Below are 15,562 nucleotides of genomic sequence, written 5' to 3'. Positions count from 1 at the left end.
ATATCTCAACAAAACATCAAATATTTACCAAACTGGTTGAGTTATTATTAAATAATCTAATAAAGGTTAAAAAATATCTCAACAAAACATCAAATATTTACCAAACTGGTTGAGTTATTATTAAATAATCTAATAAAGGTTAAAAAATATCTCAACAAAACATCAAATATTTACCAAACTGGTTGAGTTATTATTAAATAATCTAATAAAGGTTAAAAAATATCTCAACAAAACATCAAATATTTACCAAACTGGTTGAGTTATTATATAATAACCTAATAAAGGTTAAACGTAACCCAACAAAACATCAAATATTTACCCAACTGGTTGAGTTATTATTAAATAACCAAATAAAGGGTAAAAATAACCCAACAAAGCACCAAATATGTTTAACTCAACCATTGGGTTTAAGAAATAACTAAACGTTAAGAACGTGTAGAGTTAACTTTCAGTGAATTTTGAGTTAACTCCACTCATTTCATTTGATAAAGTTGACAAAAATGTCAATAAAAGTCACTTTGTTCAACTGCAGAGTTTAATTTTCAACATTAAAAGTCGACAGAGCAGATATCAACATCCCATAATGCAATTCACACCTATAAATAAACAGAAAACACACATGTGAATCACTAAATACAGTAACTGTTCATTAACACATTTTTATTTACAGTGAATTCTATGAGAAGGATCTATTATTATTACTAGTCATGTTTTATGTGTTATATGACTCAGTACTTAAAAAGCAGTCCAATTCAAATAGCTGATAAGCCCTTGTATGAATCTGTATTAGATATTCTCTTAATTACTTTTATTTTTATATTACTCACTATAGCCTTTCCTAGCATGTTTAACAATAAAGCACATTAACGGGATAGTTCACCCACAAATTATATGTCTGTCATCATTTACTCACCTTTTACTTGCTTCAAAACTTTTATGTTGAACAATGAAGAAGATATTTTGAAGAAAGCTGAAAAAATCTAACGGTTAAGAAAAACAAACACAATGGAAGTCAATGGGTTTCCAGCATTCCTCAAAATATCTTCTTCAGTGTTCAACATATAAAGAAAGGTTTGAATCCAGTCAGTAAATGATGACAGAATTGTAACTCTTGGGTGAACTAACCCTTTAATAGAGCTTCTCTTGATCATTGACGAGATGATGTGGTAGCTCAGACACATTTAACTTGGGCTGAAATCCCCCAATCTCAATCCTGCAATCCTGTATTTACTTAAATGGCCAGTTTAGATGCTCCACCTAAATTAAAGGAATATATTTAGAGCTTGACATTTAAAATAAATTCCAATTTCGTTTATATTAAAGAGCTCCTCGTATATTCTGCTTCAGATCTACGGAGATCACAGTATTGTGTTGGAACCTTTTGTTTCCATTTCGACAAGAATGTTTATTATTATTATTCACACGACATCCTCTAACGTAGTGTTTTTCTCAAGAGACCACAGTAGTGTTTCTGTTTTCATGGCCATGGGAAACTTTTCTTAAAAGTGCCGAGCTATTGCGGCCAGTTTTTGCTTCTTGTCTGTGGAAACAAAAATAGGAGCGCAGCGCTCGGTCTCCCTTTGCTCTCTCGCCTCCAGCGTTGTTTTCAATCTCAGCGCTTACTGGCAACAACGTCATCAACCCATCTGACAGCTCGAGGAGCGGAACGAACTCTCGTCCAATCAGCGGCCGCGATTATCTCAGCCACGCCCTCAGCATTTGGAGTATATAAGAATGAAGGCGCACTTATCATGATACTGAATGCGCGACGGGCCAGAAGAGCTGTTTGTAAATAACCGTCTGGGAAGACACTTTTTGGACGTCAGCTGTCGAGAGAAAACACCTGTCGAATTGGTACAGTAAACTATTTTGGAAGTTTCTTCTTTTTTTGCTCTCTTTTGCCTGATGTAATATAACGGAGAGAACTTGCGGACTTTAGTCAGCTTCAGTACGTCCCAACGTAATCTCTGTTCACATGTCAACAAAAATGGAGCAACCGTTTTATGACGACTCGTTTCTTTCTGCTTATGGTCATCCAGACGCTGCCCTGCACGACTACAAGCTCCTAAAGCAGAACATGAGCGTGAGCTTCGCCGAACCCTACCGGAACCTCAAGACCCTCCGCTCCGAAAGCGACTTCTACACGGCGGCGACCGGAGACGTGGGCTCGCTGAAACTCGCCTCTCCGGAGCTAGAGAGACTCATCATCCAGAACGGTAACGGCGTCATCACATCACCCACGCCGGGGCAGTATTTGTACGGTCGGAGCATCACAGAGGAGCAAGAGGGCTTCGCGGACGGATTCGTCAAAGCGCTGGACGAGCTCCACAAAATGAACCAAATGCCCCCGCCGAACGTGTCCATCGGAGCCCCCGGGGTGTCGAGTTGTTCGGTGGCGTCGTCAGTCTTCGGCGCCTCCTTACCGCCCGAGACTCCGGTGTACACCACCCTGAACAGCTGCAATCCTAACACTAACCTCACACCTGCAGCCAACTACCCGACAGCCACCATCAGCTACCTGCCTCACCATCACCACCACCAGCAGTACCACCACCATCACCACCAGCCCACGCCGCATCCTCATCACTTCCAGCACTCGCTCCATCCGCAGCGGCTCGTTACTCTGAAAGAGGAGCCACAGACCGTCCCCGACCTGCAGAGCAGCGATGGTTCTCCTCCCATGTCGCCCATCGACATGGAGGACCAGGAGCGCATCAAAGCGGAGCGCAAGAGGCTCCGGAACCGACTGGCGGCCACCAAGTGCCGGCGACGGAAGCTGGAGCGCATCTCCCGGCTGGAGGACAAAGTGAAAGTGCTCAAGTCGGATAACGCCGGACTGTCCAGCACTGCGTCCCTGCTGAGGGAGCAGGTAGCTCAGCTTAAGCAGAAGGTCATGACCCATGTGAGCAGCGGGTGCCAGCTGATGCTGACGCCGAAGATCAAGTCGTTTTAGGGGGGAGAGGGATGCTACGGACTCTGGGAAACACTGGAAGAGCAGATCCTGTTTGTGATGATGTTATTGTCGCAGCACTGAGTACGAGCGTTGTATATTTCTTAAGTGTTTTCTTGTAGAAAACTTTAATGTTATTGTTGTTTTCCAAAGATAAGGTACTTTCAGCCGAACGGACAATGGACTAAACTTTTGAAGTGAACAGTTTTGGTTTTGTTGTTAAGTGCTGCCCTTTGAAAACATTCCAGTAAGTTATTGATATTGTGAGTCAGGTTGAGCCAGACCTTTAACTGTTTTTCTGTTTGTTTGTTTTTGTTTATTTTTTATATTTAAGTAAAAATGTTGAAAATGATTCTACTGTTTGGGTTGTTTATTTCAAGCGTAGAGCAGAAACAAAGTTTATTCTGTAGCCTACGGCTTTAAAGTTACGTCGAAGACGTGCCCACGTTGGCTTTTTTTTTCCTGCTGACGCAAGGCCCATATATGGGCAGTTTTGGTCTATGTACGTCACTAAGGGTAGATTTCGGGAACCCCCGCCCACGCTACCGGTCAGGAAGTCCGCGCGCTTTCAACTCTGACGTTCGATGAATGGAGCGCGTGTGAACGAGAGAAAATTTAGCAACGCGGGATTTTCCCCGCGCGCACAAACCTTCCCAAAACAGTTTCAGCGAAAAGAAAACTAGAGATAAAAATATGAGCACGGGCATTTTCCAGGTACTTTGCAGAAAACGGAGCCGTCGCAAGCACAAAAATAGACAAACAGATCTCAGTAAATATAAGAGCAAGGCTTATAAACGAGAAGTGCCCACAGTGACTCCTTTATCAGCTATTTCCCGAAAACACACAGGCGGTAGATTAGCCGAACTGGCCATTAAAAACGCCAACCCTTTATTAAAATGTTAAATTCATTTGAATAATTCCTAAAATACTTAGATTTTAGGTGACAAAAAGAGGGTTATTTGTCCATTATGCTAATTACACCTTTCAGATGTTGAATGAATGGTTGTTTCGAGCCTCCTCACAGACTATAAACACACATCTACACTGAATTGTGCCGTAGAAAGTTCACTTAGCTACTTCAAATGTTTTCGCAGCGATGCAGTGTTAGAAATCTCTTCTTAAAAGAAGGCATCTTGCCTATTATATTTTCTTTTACAAAATCATCTGGAAAAGTACCCTATTCCACAATAAAGATCAATCTAAAAGTTTCTAGATTATAAAATAGCCTTTCATTTTAAAGAGCCAAGTCAACATTTTAAACCCAGGAATTTTTACTGGCAACATATGAAGTTAATAATTAACATTTTTAGCATATTTTTTAGTTTTGTAGTGGTCATTTTTGTCACCATAGTCTGAAACCAAGCTAATACACGTTATAAACATTTAGATTTTTAAATAAGGTAAAGCAAAGGGACAAGACAGACAAGAAAATGAGTGAATGAATAAGGTAAAGCTTGAGATGACAGGATAATAACACGGCACACTTTATATTATAATATCTGTTATATTTAAAAAAAAAAAAAAAAAAGTATAACATTTTATTAAGGCAGAATTTACCTTTTTCATGGACACAGAAATGAGCCCTGGCCTTTAAATAATAAGAAAACACGGGGATGTTGTAAACAAAATTACAGATTTAAGCAATAAAGACAATTCTAGGAGATTAACTAAATTACTATTTATGTCTGAGCTGGTTTAAAATTCAGTGTAAAATAACCACAGAATTTACGAATCACTTGTTTAAGCAAGTACACATTCACTCAGTCCTGAACACGAGATTTGCCAAATATTTATTAAAATTGTTTTGGGTTTATGTAGAAAAGTGATTCCTGCTTCATTACAGCTGAATCAATGAGGACTCCAGAGCTGTAACTCTGTCCTAACTATAATGAAACACTGCCACCTGCAGGGCAGATTTGTTAATATTCTGTTAATTTTGACTTCCACCAAAAATATTGTAATGTCATTATCAGAGAAAATACGTTTGACTTCGCCTGCTACCTTTAATCTTAATAACTTTATATTCTTAAACAAGCATTTTAATCAGGGTGTGAATCATTTAGGCCTATGTTCGATAGCGTATTACACGCTTCAGTGAATCAAATGTCTGTTTTATATATTTATATAATAATATATGTTTTATATATTCATTTTAATTACGTATATTTTAATAATAAAACATAAGTCTTCAGTGTTTTAAAGGATATTTAGCGTATTCTAACTTATAGTGACTCGATTAGTCGTTTCAGGGGTTACTTTAGGTCAATCTATATAACTCAATTGACTTTAGTTTTAAGTTATATACAGACACAAACATATATTCTACTTAAAACAAGTGTCTTTTAAACACTTACGATGTCTGTAGCTGCTGAAGACCTGCCAGTTTCAGACTATCGTCGAGTGAATGTTTTTTCCTCACAGAGTGTTTGGCGCGCTTGCCTTCACAATGGTATGAACCGTTATAGGGGTGGTAAAATGTATATTTATACTATTAATTGAATTATAATATTATATAAGATACTATGGAGGGAGAAAGGGAGAAACCTGCAAAAACAATAAAATAAAAAATAAATAGCAAATTAACTAAATAATAAATCCACAAATTCCTGCATAAATAAAACAATAAATCAATAAATATGCAAATTTATCCCAAAGTCCTGCCTAAATAAAACACTAGCCAAATAAATAAGTAAATAAATTAATAAATTCCTGCATAAACAAAGCAATAAATTAATAAATATCCAAAAAATAACTTAATGTATATAAAACACAAATTCCTGCATAAATAATTGTTTAAATAGTACAGGCAGATTAAAAATAAATTACACAGATGTTGGGGGAATAAGAAAATGCTTAACTGAACGTGGATTTCTCCCCCTTTCAAACTACTATTAATTATGCACAAATTTGTAGATTTTATACATTTAATTGTGTATTTATTTAATGTTTTATTTATGCAAGAATAAATATTTGTTTGCGTAGGTATTTATTTATTGTTTTATTTATGCAGGAATGTGTATGTATTTATTTATTCATTTATTTGCATATTTCTTTATTGTTTTGCAGGTTTTGTTCTCCATACCCACACTATTATTCATTTCAATATTTATTTATGCAACATTTTTAAAAAAAATTTTAAAATACACTCATTTGGATATTTATTTAAGGTTTTATTTATGCAAGAATTTATTGATTTATTTACTCATTTAATTTTTGCCTATTTATTAAATTTGTTTTCGCAGGTTTAGTTTCATGAATTATCATGCAATTTCATGATATGCATTTATCTCTCAAATTCTGTTCCATCTATTATAATTCTAATATTAAAACATGAAGAAAACACTACTGTGTCCTTCTGCATTTAAAATTCGGTTTACCATGCCATTACCATACCTTCTAAACTAATTAAATGTTTAATTTGAGGTCAACCATCCATTAAGTAGCAAGCACAATAAGACAACTGCAACATTCAGCAATAACAGCCTGTTTATTTAACAGAGATATTGACAAAATCACCAGAATGCCAACAACTTGAGAGAATTTAAAACCAGCTATGTTCACAGAGTACCAAATATGCAATGCAGACTAACTAGCTGAACACAAACTACAGATATTTCAGTGCATGAGAGACGCGGGCTGAAACGGCTTCTTCAGACAGAAATCAGACTAACTAGTGCATTTAACCTGTGTTTGTTACGATGGCTAAATCAACTTTTCTAGACCCCCTCAGGCTGAATTTAAGTGCTTCAACAGCCCAGTGAATGCAGAAATAGAGACTGTTACTGCTTGGAGAAAAACTCCTTGCTCTTCTGCACGTCGGGAACGATGGTGTCACTTCCTGGCTTCCATCCAGCAGGACAAACTAAAGGAGAAAGCATAAGAAGTTATAATAAGTGATTTTGGCGCCCTCTTGTGTCATGCATAAAGTATTACATCAGTTACAGTTCAAAAAGTAGGGAGTCTTTAAGATTTCTACTGTTCTTTAAATATTTGTATAATGTTCACAAAGCTGAACTTACGAATATTAAATGCAAAAAAAAACTTTCATACTTCAATTAAAAATAACTGATTTCTATTCAAATGTTTTAAACTTATTTCTGTCTCGCAAAGCAGGATTTTCAGCATCATTGTCGTCTTCACAGTCACATGATCATTGAAGAAAAACTAGCACCGATAGCAATTTTCTTGGATGATTCAGATTCCCAATTTTTTTTTTAAATATACAAAAAAAAAAAAATTCTGAAAAAAAAAACAACAGAAATATAAAAATCTGACAAGACTCCAAGTTAAATTTTGCATGAACCAGAGGAATTAAGATGTTAATTCAAATAATGCGAGATGAAATGAACAAATTCTTGACGTATTGAGCATTACAGTCATGTGACCAGTCAGCTGTCTCCATTATGCTTTGTTTACTTTTGGTTGCTAGGTTACCAATACCACAGTTGGCCACTTTAACAACCTGATAGTGCTTAACCCAGTTTACTGACAAATTAAAAGTCCTTCCGCATATACGCCATTAAATAGAAGACCAGCCGGTCATCGTTTAGGCCGATCATGAGGAAATGTCAGCTGATTACAATCCCTGGCCAGTCAAGAGAAAAAAAAACCTGATTCATATAACGCACATTAGTCGCACTTTTGGAGTCACAAAGGTGCATGTGCAGGCAACTTTTTCACTTCATAAGACCTCAATGCATGGTCAGCAGTCAGAGGTGTTCATTATGTTTTGCCTGTATGCATTTTTTTTTACTCTAAAAGTGGTGGTTGATGCTGACCTGCATTTAATGAAACCAGCAAGAACCACAATTGCATTTAAAAATCTTCTTTAAAATGTTCTGAGATAAAAAAAAGGTGGAGGGGAGAGAAAACCTAGATGGAATGACTATAAAAAAATATTAAAATCATTTGTTTTCATTTTTATAGGTTACTTTCTTCTAAATCACACAAAAATATCAGATTTCAAGTCAAACTTGTAGACGGTAATCTTACTAAAGACGTTGGCTTAAGTTTTGCACAAATAAAGGCTTGACACCCCTATTTCAGATACATTGTGTTTCACAATTTAACTTTTATGTTGCCTTCAGGATGCGTTGATGTTTACACAACAAATACAACATGCTTAGAATGATCTGGAAACATGTTTGACCCCATTTACACAAAGATCACCCGAGACAGACATTAGAGGACATTAAAGGCTCATTTATACTTCTGCGTCAGGCGCAGGCGTATGGTCCCTTGCCATGGCTGACGTGTACCTCTCAAAAAATGTATTGACGCGTAGCGCAAGCTCTGTGATTGGTCAGCTTGGTTGCGGCGAGCTCCCTGGAGAAAGTAAAACCGCTCGCACTTTTAGACAGCCTCATAAAACAAAAACAAAAAACAGGACAAGGCAGATTTTGTTCTCGGCTTTGTGGCTGTTCATCAAGATGATGAAGGTTAGTTTGAGCTTAGGTCAACCATGGGTTGTTATTATATGCATATAGTATTACGATGTAATGTCTCAGCTGTGCATTTAAAAATGGCGGTTTCTTTGTTTTCATTCTTCTGTTTGTGTATGCACGAGTGACATTTCTCTGTATATCAATAGCATTCAGTTGCGCGTTTAGCTCAGTCTTTTGGTACCTTTTTGTTGTGCTTGGGTACTCTTTGCAAACGGTGCTCAAAAAGTGGTACAATACAGTTCGCTTGTAGGTACCTTTTGACAGTGGAAACAGCCATAAAAGTGTACCGAACTAAACCGTACTGTAACACTCAGTGGAAACAGGCCATTATAGTACAACAGCGAGCACGTTAAGTATAAAAGCCTTCACAGTTCTTGGCTGTGCCAGAAGTATAAAAGTATAAATCAGCCTTAAGAAAGAGAGTGTGTTTTCTCTCACCTTCTCCGTATTTGTCGGTGTGCTGGAAGGCCTGCACCAGTCGAAGAGTCTCGTCCACAGATCGACCCACCGGCAGGTCATTGATGGTGATCTGCCTCAAGATGCCCTTATCGTCAATCACAAACAGACCTCTGTGGGAGCAGGAAAACACAAAGAACACTTACTCTTAATGCAGGAATTTGGTTGAGCATTCAAGTTACATTTTAAAAACACATGAGGTCCAATGCAAGGTAAACACCAAACAAATTAAAGCATAATGTTAACTGCTACATAAGAGTTAACACTGATCATTTCTTATTACATTGTCTACATTTGAGCATAAATAATGTGCCATTAGGTGGACATTTTTTAAAATAAAATAATAATAAAAATAAATAAATGCTAAATGCGTTTATAAACGGTTACATTTTCATTTGATCTGATTTCACGTTATTCGAACAAAAAGCATGACCATTAATAAACCTAAACCTATCTATCTAAATATCCCAGGTGCATTAATTCAACACACAATTCATATGTTTCCCTTGTGGTTTGTGTATCCACCTCCCCCAGCAGTGCACGTGGACACTAGAGCACACTTGACCATGAAAAGAACACTATACACACATTGCAGAATCACTATAGTAGTCAACCCTATACATAACACCTTAACTTTCTGAGTTCAAATGCATTATAATAACATGCACCTTTTGTAAAGCTGCTTAATAAGTGCTATAAAAAGAAGCTTGAATTGAATGGAATCATAAAATCCTGCTGCAATGATGCACTGAAAGAGAAAGAGCCTGTAATTTAACTGAAGCAGAGCAAATGTCATCATAAAATCACAAACCTGTAGGCGATGCCCTCGTCCTCCTTCAGGACTCCGTAATCACGGGAGATAGACTGTGTCAGGTCGGCCACCAGCGGGATGTTCATGGAGCCAAGGCCACCCTGCTTCCGTGGTGTGTTGATCCTGTCAGGAGCAAAAGCAGAAGTTTGGTTTTTTATTTATTGCCACTTGAGCAACTTCTGGCTATTTCATGGCAAGATCAATACATTTATTCATTCATTTTCTTTTCGGCATAATCCCTTTATTAATCCGGGGTCGCCACAGCAGAATGAACCGCCAAGATCAAAGTACATAAAAGCATTACATCAGAACAACTTCATATTTAAAAACATGTCACGTCATCGCAGGAAAAGAGGAGATCCAATGAGAACTGACATGAAAAGGTTTTGCATTTACTCGATTACAAATTAGAGAATAACTTCATAAATAAATTATAATTAATGATAATATAATAATAAATTTTGTATGCACTTATCTTTATTAAAATGGGAATCTCAATGCTTTCTCAATAAAAGTGATCTAAATTCAAGTAGTAGCTCCTAGAACAAGTTTAGCTTTTATTATTAACCAACAAAACCACATATCTAATATTGTATTATATGCTATTTCTAATTCCTTTTATTTATATTATATATTAGGGACACGACGGTTCTCGTATCGTACCGCATCATCTCGTTGTTCGTCCATGGTCCAGTGCATCCTGTAATCCGCGGTTCAGAATATGAATTACGAGTGTCAACACAAATTATTGGAAGCTTTATTAATGATAATAAAAGCTATTAATACAACTAATAAAGCCACTTAAATATATTATTATTATATTTAAGATTTTTTTTAATTAGTTTTAGTGAAAATGCTAAAAAAAAAAAAAAGAAAAAAAAAAAGAAAAGGTCAGCATGATTTATAGTAAGAGTTTCTAGAACAAATAAAGTGCTACACCCTTCCTTTATCTGTGTCTCTCTAACTCACTATAGTAGCCCTTATCAGTGACAGGCTGGTCAGAAGAACACTAGATAACAGAGCGAAGCCATAGAAAACCTGAGAAAAAGCACGTCGTTCACAAGTATGAGAAAAAATATATCGATGAAGACATCTAATGTATAGTGCAGGACCAGCAGTACACCTCAACTGAACAATAAGAATGTGTAGTTCAATACATTCAAAGTTAAAAATCATATTCATCACTTGTTATTGGAAAAATACCGAAAGCCCTCCTTTTAAAACAATGCTTGCAAGAATAGTCTCATTGTTTGGTATTGGAAAACAATAGTATGTCCTTTGTAGGATTTCTGAAGCAAACTGATTATAATGGTCTGTGCATATAACTTGTGTCTGGCATCACCTGCTATTAATATACAATTTTTAAAAACATTTATATTGTATGTACATATACTTTTATATACTTGTAATTTTGTATGATTTGCTTTCTGTAGTACATAATAAAAAATAATAAGAGACAAGTTAATAAATTAATAAGTTTTTAAAGAAAACACATTTATCTAATCAACTTACTAATTTCAGCATTTTAACAATCATTTATGAATGTGCTGTGCTTATTAAAAGTTCTTTGCATAAAGACGTCCAACATTTTCGTATGCATTTTGTTTTCATATCCCCATTTGAAAGATTTGTCATGCACAGAAACCTTGCCTTTTAGCTGTCGCTTGTACGGTGGCTTTGAAATCTCAAAAACCCTCTCAAAACACTTTTTACAGATGCAAAAAATGAACAGAAGAAATAAATATAGCCGTAAGTTAGGCCTGTGACGATGAGGAATTTTTGTCGTGTGCTATATTGTCAGAGAAATTGCTGCGATAAGCAATATAAGTCATTTTGAGATCATTTTATTCCACTGATTATATATAATAATGCAAATAGCCATAAACACTTTAAAATACTCATCATTCTTACGGTTATTTAGACTCTATAATTTAATGTTAAAAAGGCAACTGTCCTATTATATATACTATTAAACGTCCTATTATTTTTAATATTCAAAATGTTTAATTATAAACTTTGACACCTGTGAGGTAGAATGTAAACGTCATTGTAAAATGGCTTTAACGTTATTTATGAATTTGTTAATATTTATTGCAACAGCAAAAAATATGAGTTTATATCCAAGTATTGCAGGATAAGTCGATATATTGATTGCTGTGAAAGGCCTACCATATGTGGCAATTGGTAGGGTTCAAGCATTTATGACATTTATGCTATTCATGTCCATGACAACCCCCAAATTAAGACTGACACAAAAACAGAATGTAATGACTGGAAAATATTGTGTATAAATTGGTCTAAATTTGATTTCAAATGCATTAAGTGTTTATACCATGTCAGAATGTAACCTTAACTGGAATTTCAGTGACTTTAAACTGAATGAAATGAAAAATAAATTAAAAAAACTAAGATCTACAAATGCAATGACCAAATAATAAGTGGTTGTAGGCTGCCATCTAGTGGCTAAAATAGTACGAGAGAGTTGAAGGTCTGTGTTTTAGTGGCTAAAATGGTATGAATATGAGGTTGAATTCATTTTTTTGCATGTGAAAATGTCAGATTCAGTGTGCAAAGCACCTTAAAGTCCACATGAACCAGAAGCTGAGACTGTTTTTTTATATAGTGATGCAGTTCCTAGACAAACTAAATAATAAATGAGAAAACAGTGGGCGTAGCTTGTTTTTTCTACCAAGAGCTGATTGGATGTAGTAAAGTAAGCATTTTATTCAGAAGGATCAGGGTTTGGGGAGAGTTATTACAACCTAACAGATGTCTCCTGCACACCATTTCTGTTTGTTGTCAAAACTGACAGCTGAAGGGGCGTGGTTAAGTATGTTAGCCACGCCCAATACCTCAGGCAGATGTAATCTGAGAATTTAACTGAAAACAATCAGGAAGTGCTTTTTCAGATTTAAATGAAAGATTACAAAGGCAAACTGTTTTTTTTTTTTGCTTAATGACATGCACTGATGAATTGTTCACCAAATTCAGCTAACAATGTGAGCCAACACAATCAATATGGTTAGTCTTTTTAAGTGTACTTTAAAGAGTTTTTCCAGATGTGTTCAATACAGAAATAGGGAATCTCACCATGCTAGATGGCTGAAATGAGAGTCTGTGGAGGCAGCGATGAGCTCCACACCGATTTTACGAAACTCTGCTGCCCGCTCGCTGAACGCAATGATCTCGGTGGGACACACAAAGGTGAAATCAAGAGGATAGAAAAACAACACAACATACTTCCCTGAAGAAAAAAAAAAAAGAGAAAAATGGGTTCAAACTGACACCAAACTTAAAAACAGTTCATTTAGAGACATCCAGAAAGAGTTGGCTCATATCATCATGATGTAAAGGAAGGTAAATGTGGTTCACACTGACATTTAAATGACATTTAGAAAAGAAACTGTGCTAATCTACAAAACACACACACACCTCTGTAGTCTGAGAGCTGAATGTCTTTAAACTGTCCATCTACCACTGCTGTGGCCTTGAACTGAGGAGCAGGCTGACCGATCTTAGCGTTTCCAGCAGACATCTTGAAGATTGCTTGTTGGTACTGTGGTAGAGATAATAAAAATATAATAATTCAACTTATACATAATAGTTATACATATAGGATTGACTTATAGTTATCGCTGACCTCTTCATAATTATTGTAAACCTTGCGTTAAACATTGTTCTTTGTACTTTTATTTTTCTGTTATCCATTTTAATTTTAAGCCTGTGTACAGTCAGTTCTGTTCTTATTTCTCATTGAACATAATTAAGCTCATCTAACTAAAAACATTAAAAAATAAGTAACTTCTCACGCCGTAAACACAAAGTATCCCTGAATAATGCATGCAATAGCCTTGCAGCAGACCACACACTGCAGGTCACATGACGCAGTCAGTTGTTCTGAACAATGGGCTACTAAGAAACTAATTCAAGAAGGGCTTCAGAGCGGTCTTTCACCCAAATCACCGACTAAAGACAGTACTAATGTGCATTTATCCATTTCTAAGCTTAAAATAAAGACTTTAACAGCGTTTTATGTGGTGAACTCATCCCAGAGGTCGCCTAAACGCTTACTTGTGGCCCTGCACTCTCTGATAACGCCTGACATTTCAGTATCTCTGCTAAAATCATATCAGACCCCAGCAAATGCACCAATGTGTCAACGACCCTCAGACTTTGCCCTGGAAATTATCAGTAAAAGACAAAAGGAAAAGGCCGAGACAAGTGTGCTAATGTAGGGCTTTACTATAAAAGTCTCGTTCAGCAATTATAATATCAAGTTTCTGGAAATGTGAGAGGAGAAGCAATGCATATGAAGAATGCATGATGCTTTTAGATATCAAAATGAGTAATATACACAATATCTGCGTTTAGCCTCGCGAGCTAAAGCAAGTTCAAGTGGGATGATGTTACATAAAAGTAGCATAATGCGAATCATATAACGTATACTACTTAAAGTGAACGCATGCATGATATATAATAATAATAATATATGCATTAATATATTTCACTCCGTTATCAAGTGTAACTTAAATCCAACATATAAAAATGACGCCGGCGTTTCACACGCGCTCTTTTGTTCTGTAGTACTCAACAAAACTACTCATTAAGCATTTGTACATTTATATAAACGTTCAAAATGTGCAGATTAAAGTTAATATATCCGTATTTAAAACCTACCTGTTCTGTGTGGACGAGAAAGTTCTCTTTGCCTTGATGCACGCGCACAGGAAGTGGCAACCGCGCGACCTGCTCTAAAACCAGCGAGCAGCGGCTCTACGTAAGAAGAGGGGGGAGCGACGTGGTTCACGGCACCGCCCACTTTTTGGCTTAATTATTTTTTTCAAAAATAATTTTTTCTGCTCCTTACTTTGTAAAATATTAAACTAATAAAATACAAAGACATTTATTTTAGTATGTATATAATTTGTAAACAAAAAGGCTTTGAAGCTTTGAAAACCTTAAACCTAATATAAAAAAAATAATAATTATTATATTTTTAAATAAATTAAATGATCAAAATTCATTATTATTATTAGTATTGTAATTTATTTGTAATTGTGCTTTGCACTTTTATTTTCCTATATTTATTGTAAGCCTATGAAGGACGAAACCTGCAAAAACAATAAAAAATAAATAATAAATAGGGCGTCACAGTCAATTAAATTAATTAATTAATTAATCCACGAATTCATGCATGAATTAAACAATAAATAAATATGCATATATATATATATATATATATATATATATATATATATATATATATATATATATATATATATATATATATATATATATATATATATATTTGCGTATTTATTTGTTTATTGTTTTATTTATGCAGGGATTTGTGTATTTTTTTAGTCATTTAATTATTTATTTGCGTATTTATTTATTTATTGTTTCGTTTATACAGGTATTTGTGTATTTATTTATTCATATATTTATTTATTTGTGTATTTATTTATTGTTTCATTTATGCAGGATTTTGTGTATTTGCTTATTCATTTTTTTATTAATTTGCATATTTATTTATTTATAAGTTGTTTATTTATGCAGGAATTTGTGTATTCGTTCATTTATTTGCATGTTTCTTCATTCATTGTTTTTGTAGGTTTCGTCCTCCATAATTTCAAAGCAGGATTAAAATATATTTAAAAATTCACCACATTTTGCTTATAAATATATATTTGGTATGTTGTTTTTTGTTCTTGTCCATGGTGAAGTATAGTTCATTTATTATTTTTTTTTTAGTCAAGCTTCACCTCCACAACATAAACTAATAGCACAAAAATCAACCGAATTCTGCTTTTCAACACATACATACATACATACATACATACATACATACATACATACATACATACATACATACATACATACATACATACATACATATAC

At 35.1% G+C, this 15,562-nt stretch overlaps 2 protein-coding genes across 3 annotated transcripts; one reads left to right on the top strand and one right to left on the bottom strand.

Moving 5' to 3' along the window:
• The first annotated feature begins 1,750 nt into the window (after nucleotides 1–1,750).
• Nucleotides 1,751–3,302, top strand: junba (JunB proto-oncogene, AP-1 transcription factor subunit a). 2 transcript variants are annotated; one of them, XM_017353483.3, is made up of 2 exons: nucleotides 1,751–1,854; nucleotides 2,040–3,302. In XM_017353483.3, exon 2 carries the CDS (start codon nucleotides 2,078–2,080, stop codon nucleotides 2,951–2,953), a length of 876 nt encoding a protein of 291 aa, XP_017208972.1. In that variant the 5' UTR covers nucleotides 1,751–1,854; nucleotides 2,040–2,077; the 3' UTR covers nucleotides 2,954–3,302.
• A 3,112-nt stretch (nucleotides 3,303–6,414) lies between these two features.
• prdx2 (peroxiredoxin 2) lies at nucleotides 6,415–14,430 on the bottom strand. The gene is made up of 6 exons (NM_001002468.2): nucleotides 14,339–14,430; nucleotides 13,094–13,217; nucleotides 12,752–12,905; nucleotides 9,662–9,784; nucleotides 8,833–8,963; nucleotides 6,415–6,812 (listed from the first exon to the last, which is right to left on the bottom strand). The coding sequence occupies exons 2-6, from the start codon at nucleotides 13,194–13,196 to the stop codon at nucleotides 6,730–6,732; spliced, it is 594 nt and encodes a 197-aa protein (NP_001002468.1). The 5' UTR covers nucleotides 13,197–13,217; nucleotides 14,339–14,430; the 3' UTR covers nucleotides 6,415–6,729.
• Nucleotides 14,431–15,562: the final 1,132 nt, after the last annotated feature.

The sequence above is a fragment of the Danio rerio genome, chromosome 1 (genome assembly GCF_049306965.1).
Source record: "Danio rerio strain Tuebingen ecotype United States chromosome 1, GRCz12tu, whole genome shotgun sequence".
NCBI lineage: Eukaryota > Metazoa > Chordata > Actinopteri > Cypriniformes > Danionidae > Danio > Danio rerio.
Note: the sequence above shows the minus strand (reverse complement) of the source record. Positions and strands in the feature narration are given on the sequence as shown.

Coding starts and splice junctions, on each gene's coding strand:
- junba (XM_017353483.3), top strand. CDS start 2,078: ATGAGCGTGAGCTTCGCCGAACCCTACCGGAACCTCAAGACCCTCCGC.
- prdx2 (NM_001002468.2), bottom strand. CDS start 13,196: ATGTCTGCTGGAAACGCTAAGATCGGTCAGCCTGCTCCTCAGTTCAAG. Junction 12,906..13,093: donor TCAGCTCTCAGACTACAGAG/GTGTGTGTGTGT, acceptor TTTTTTCTTCAG/GGAAGTATGTTGTGTTGTTT. Junction 6,813..8,832: donor CACCGACAAATACGGAGAAG/GTGAGAGAAAAC, acceptor TTTCTCCTTTAG/TTTGTCCTGCTGGATGGAAG.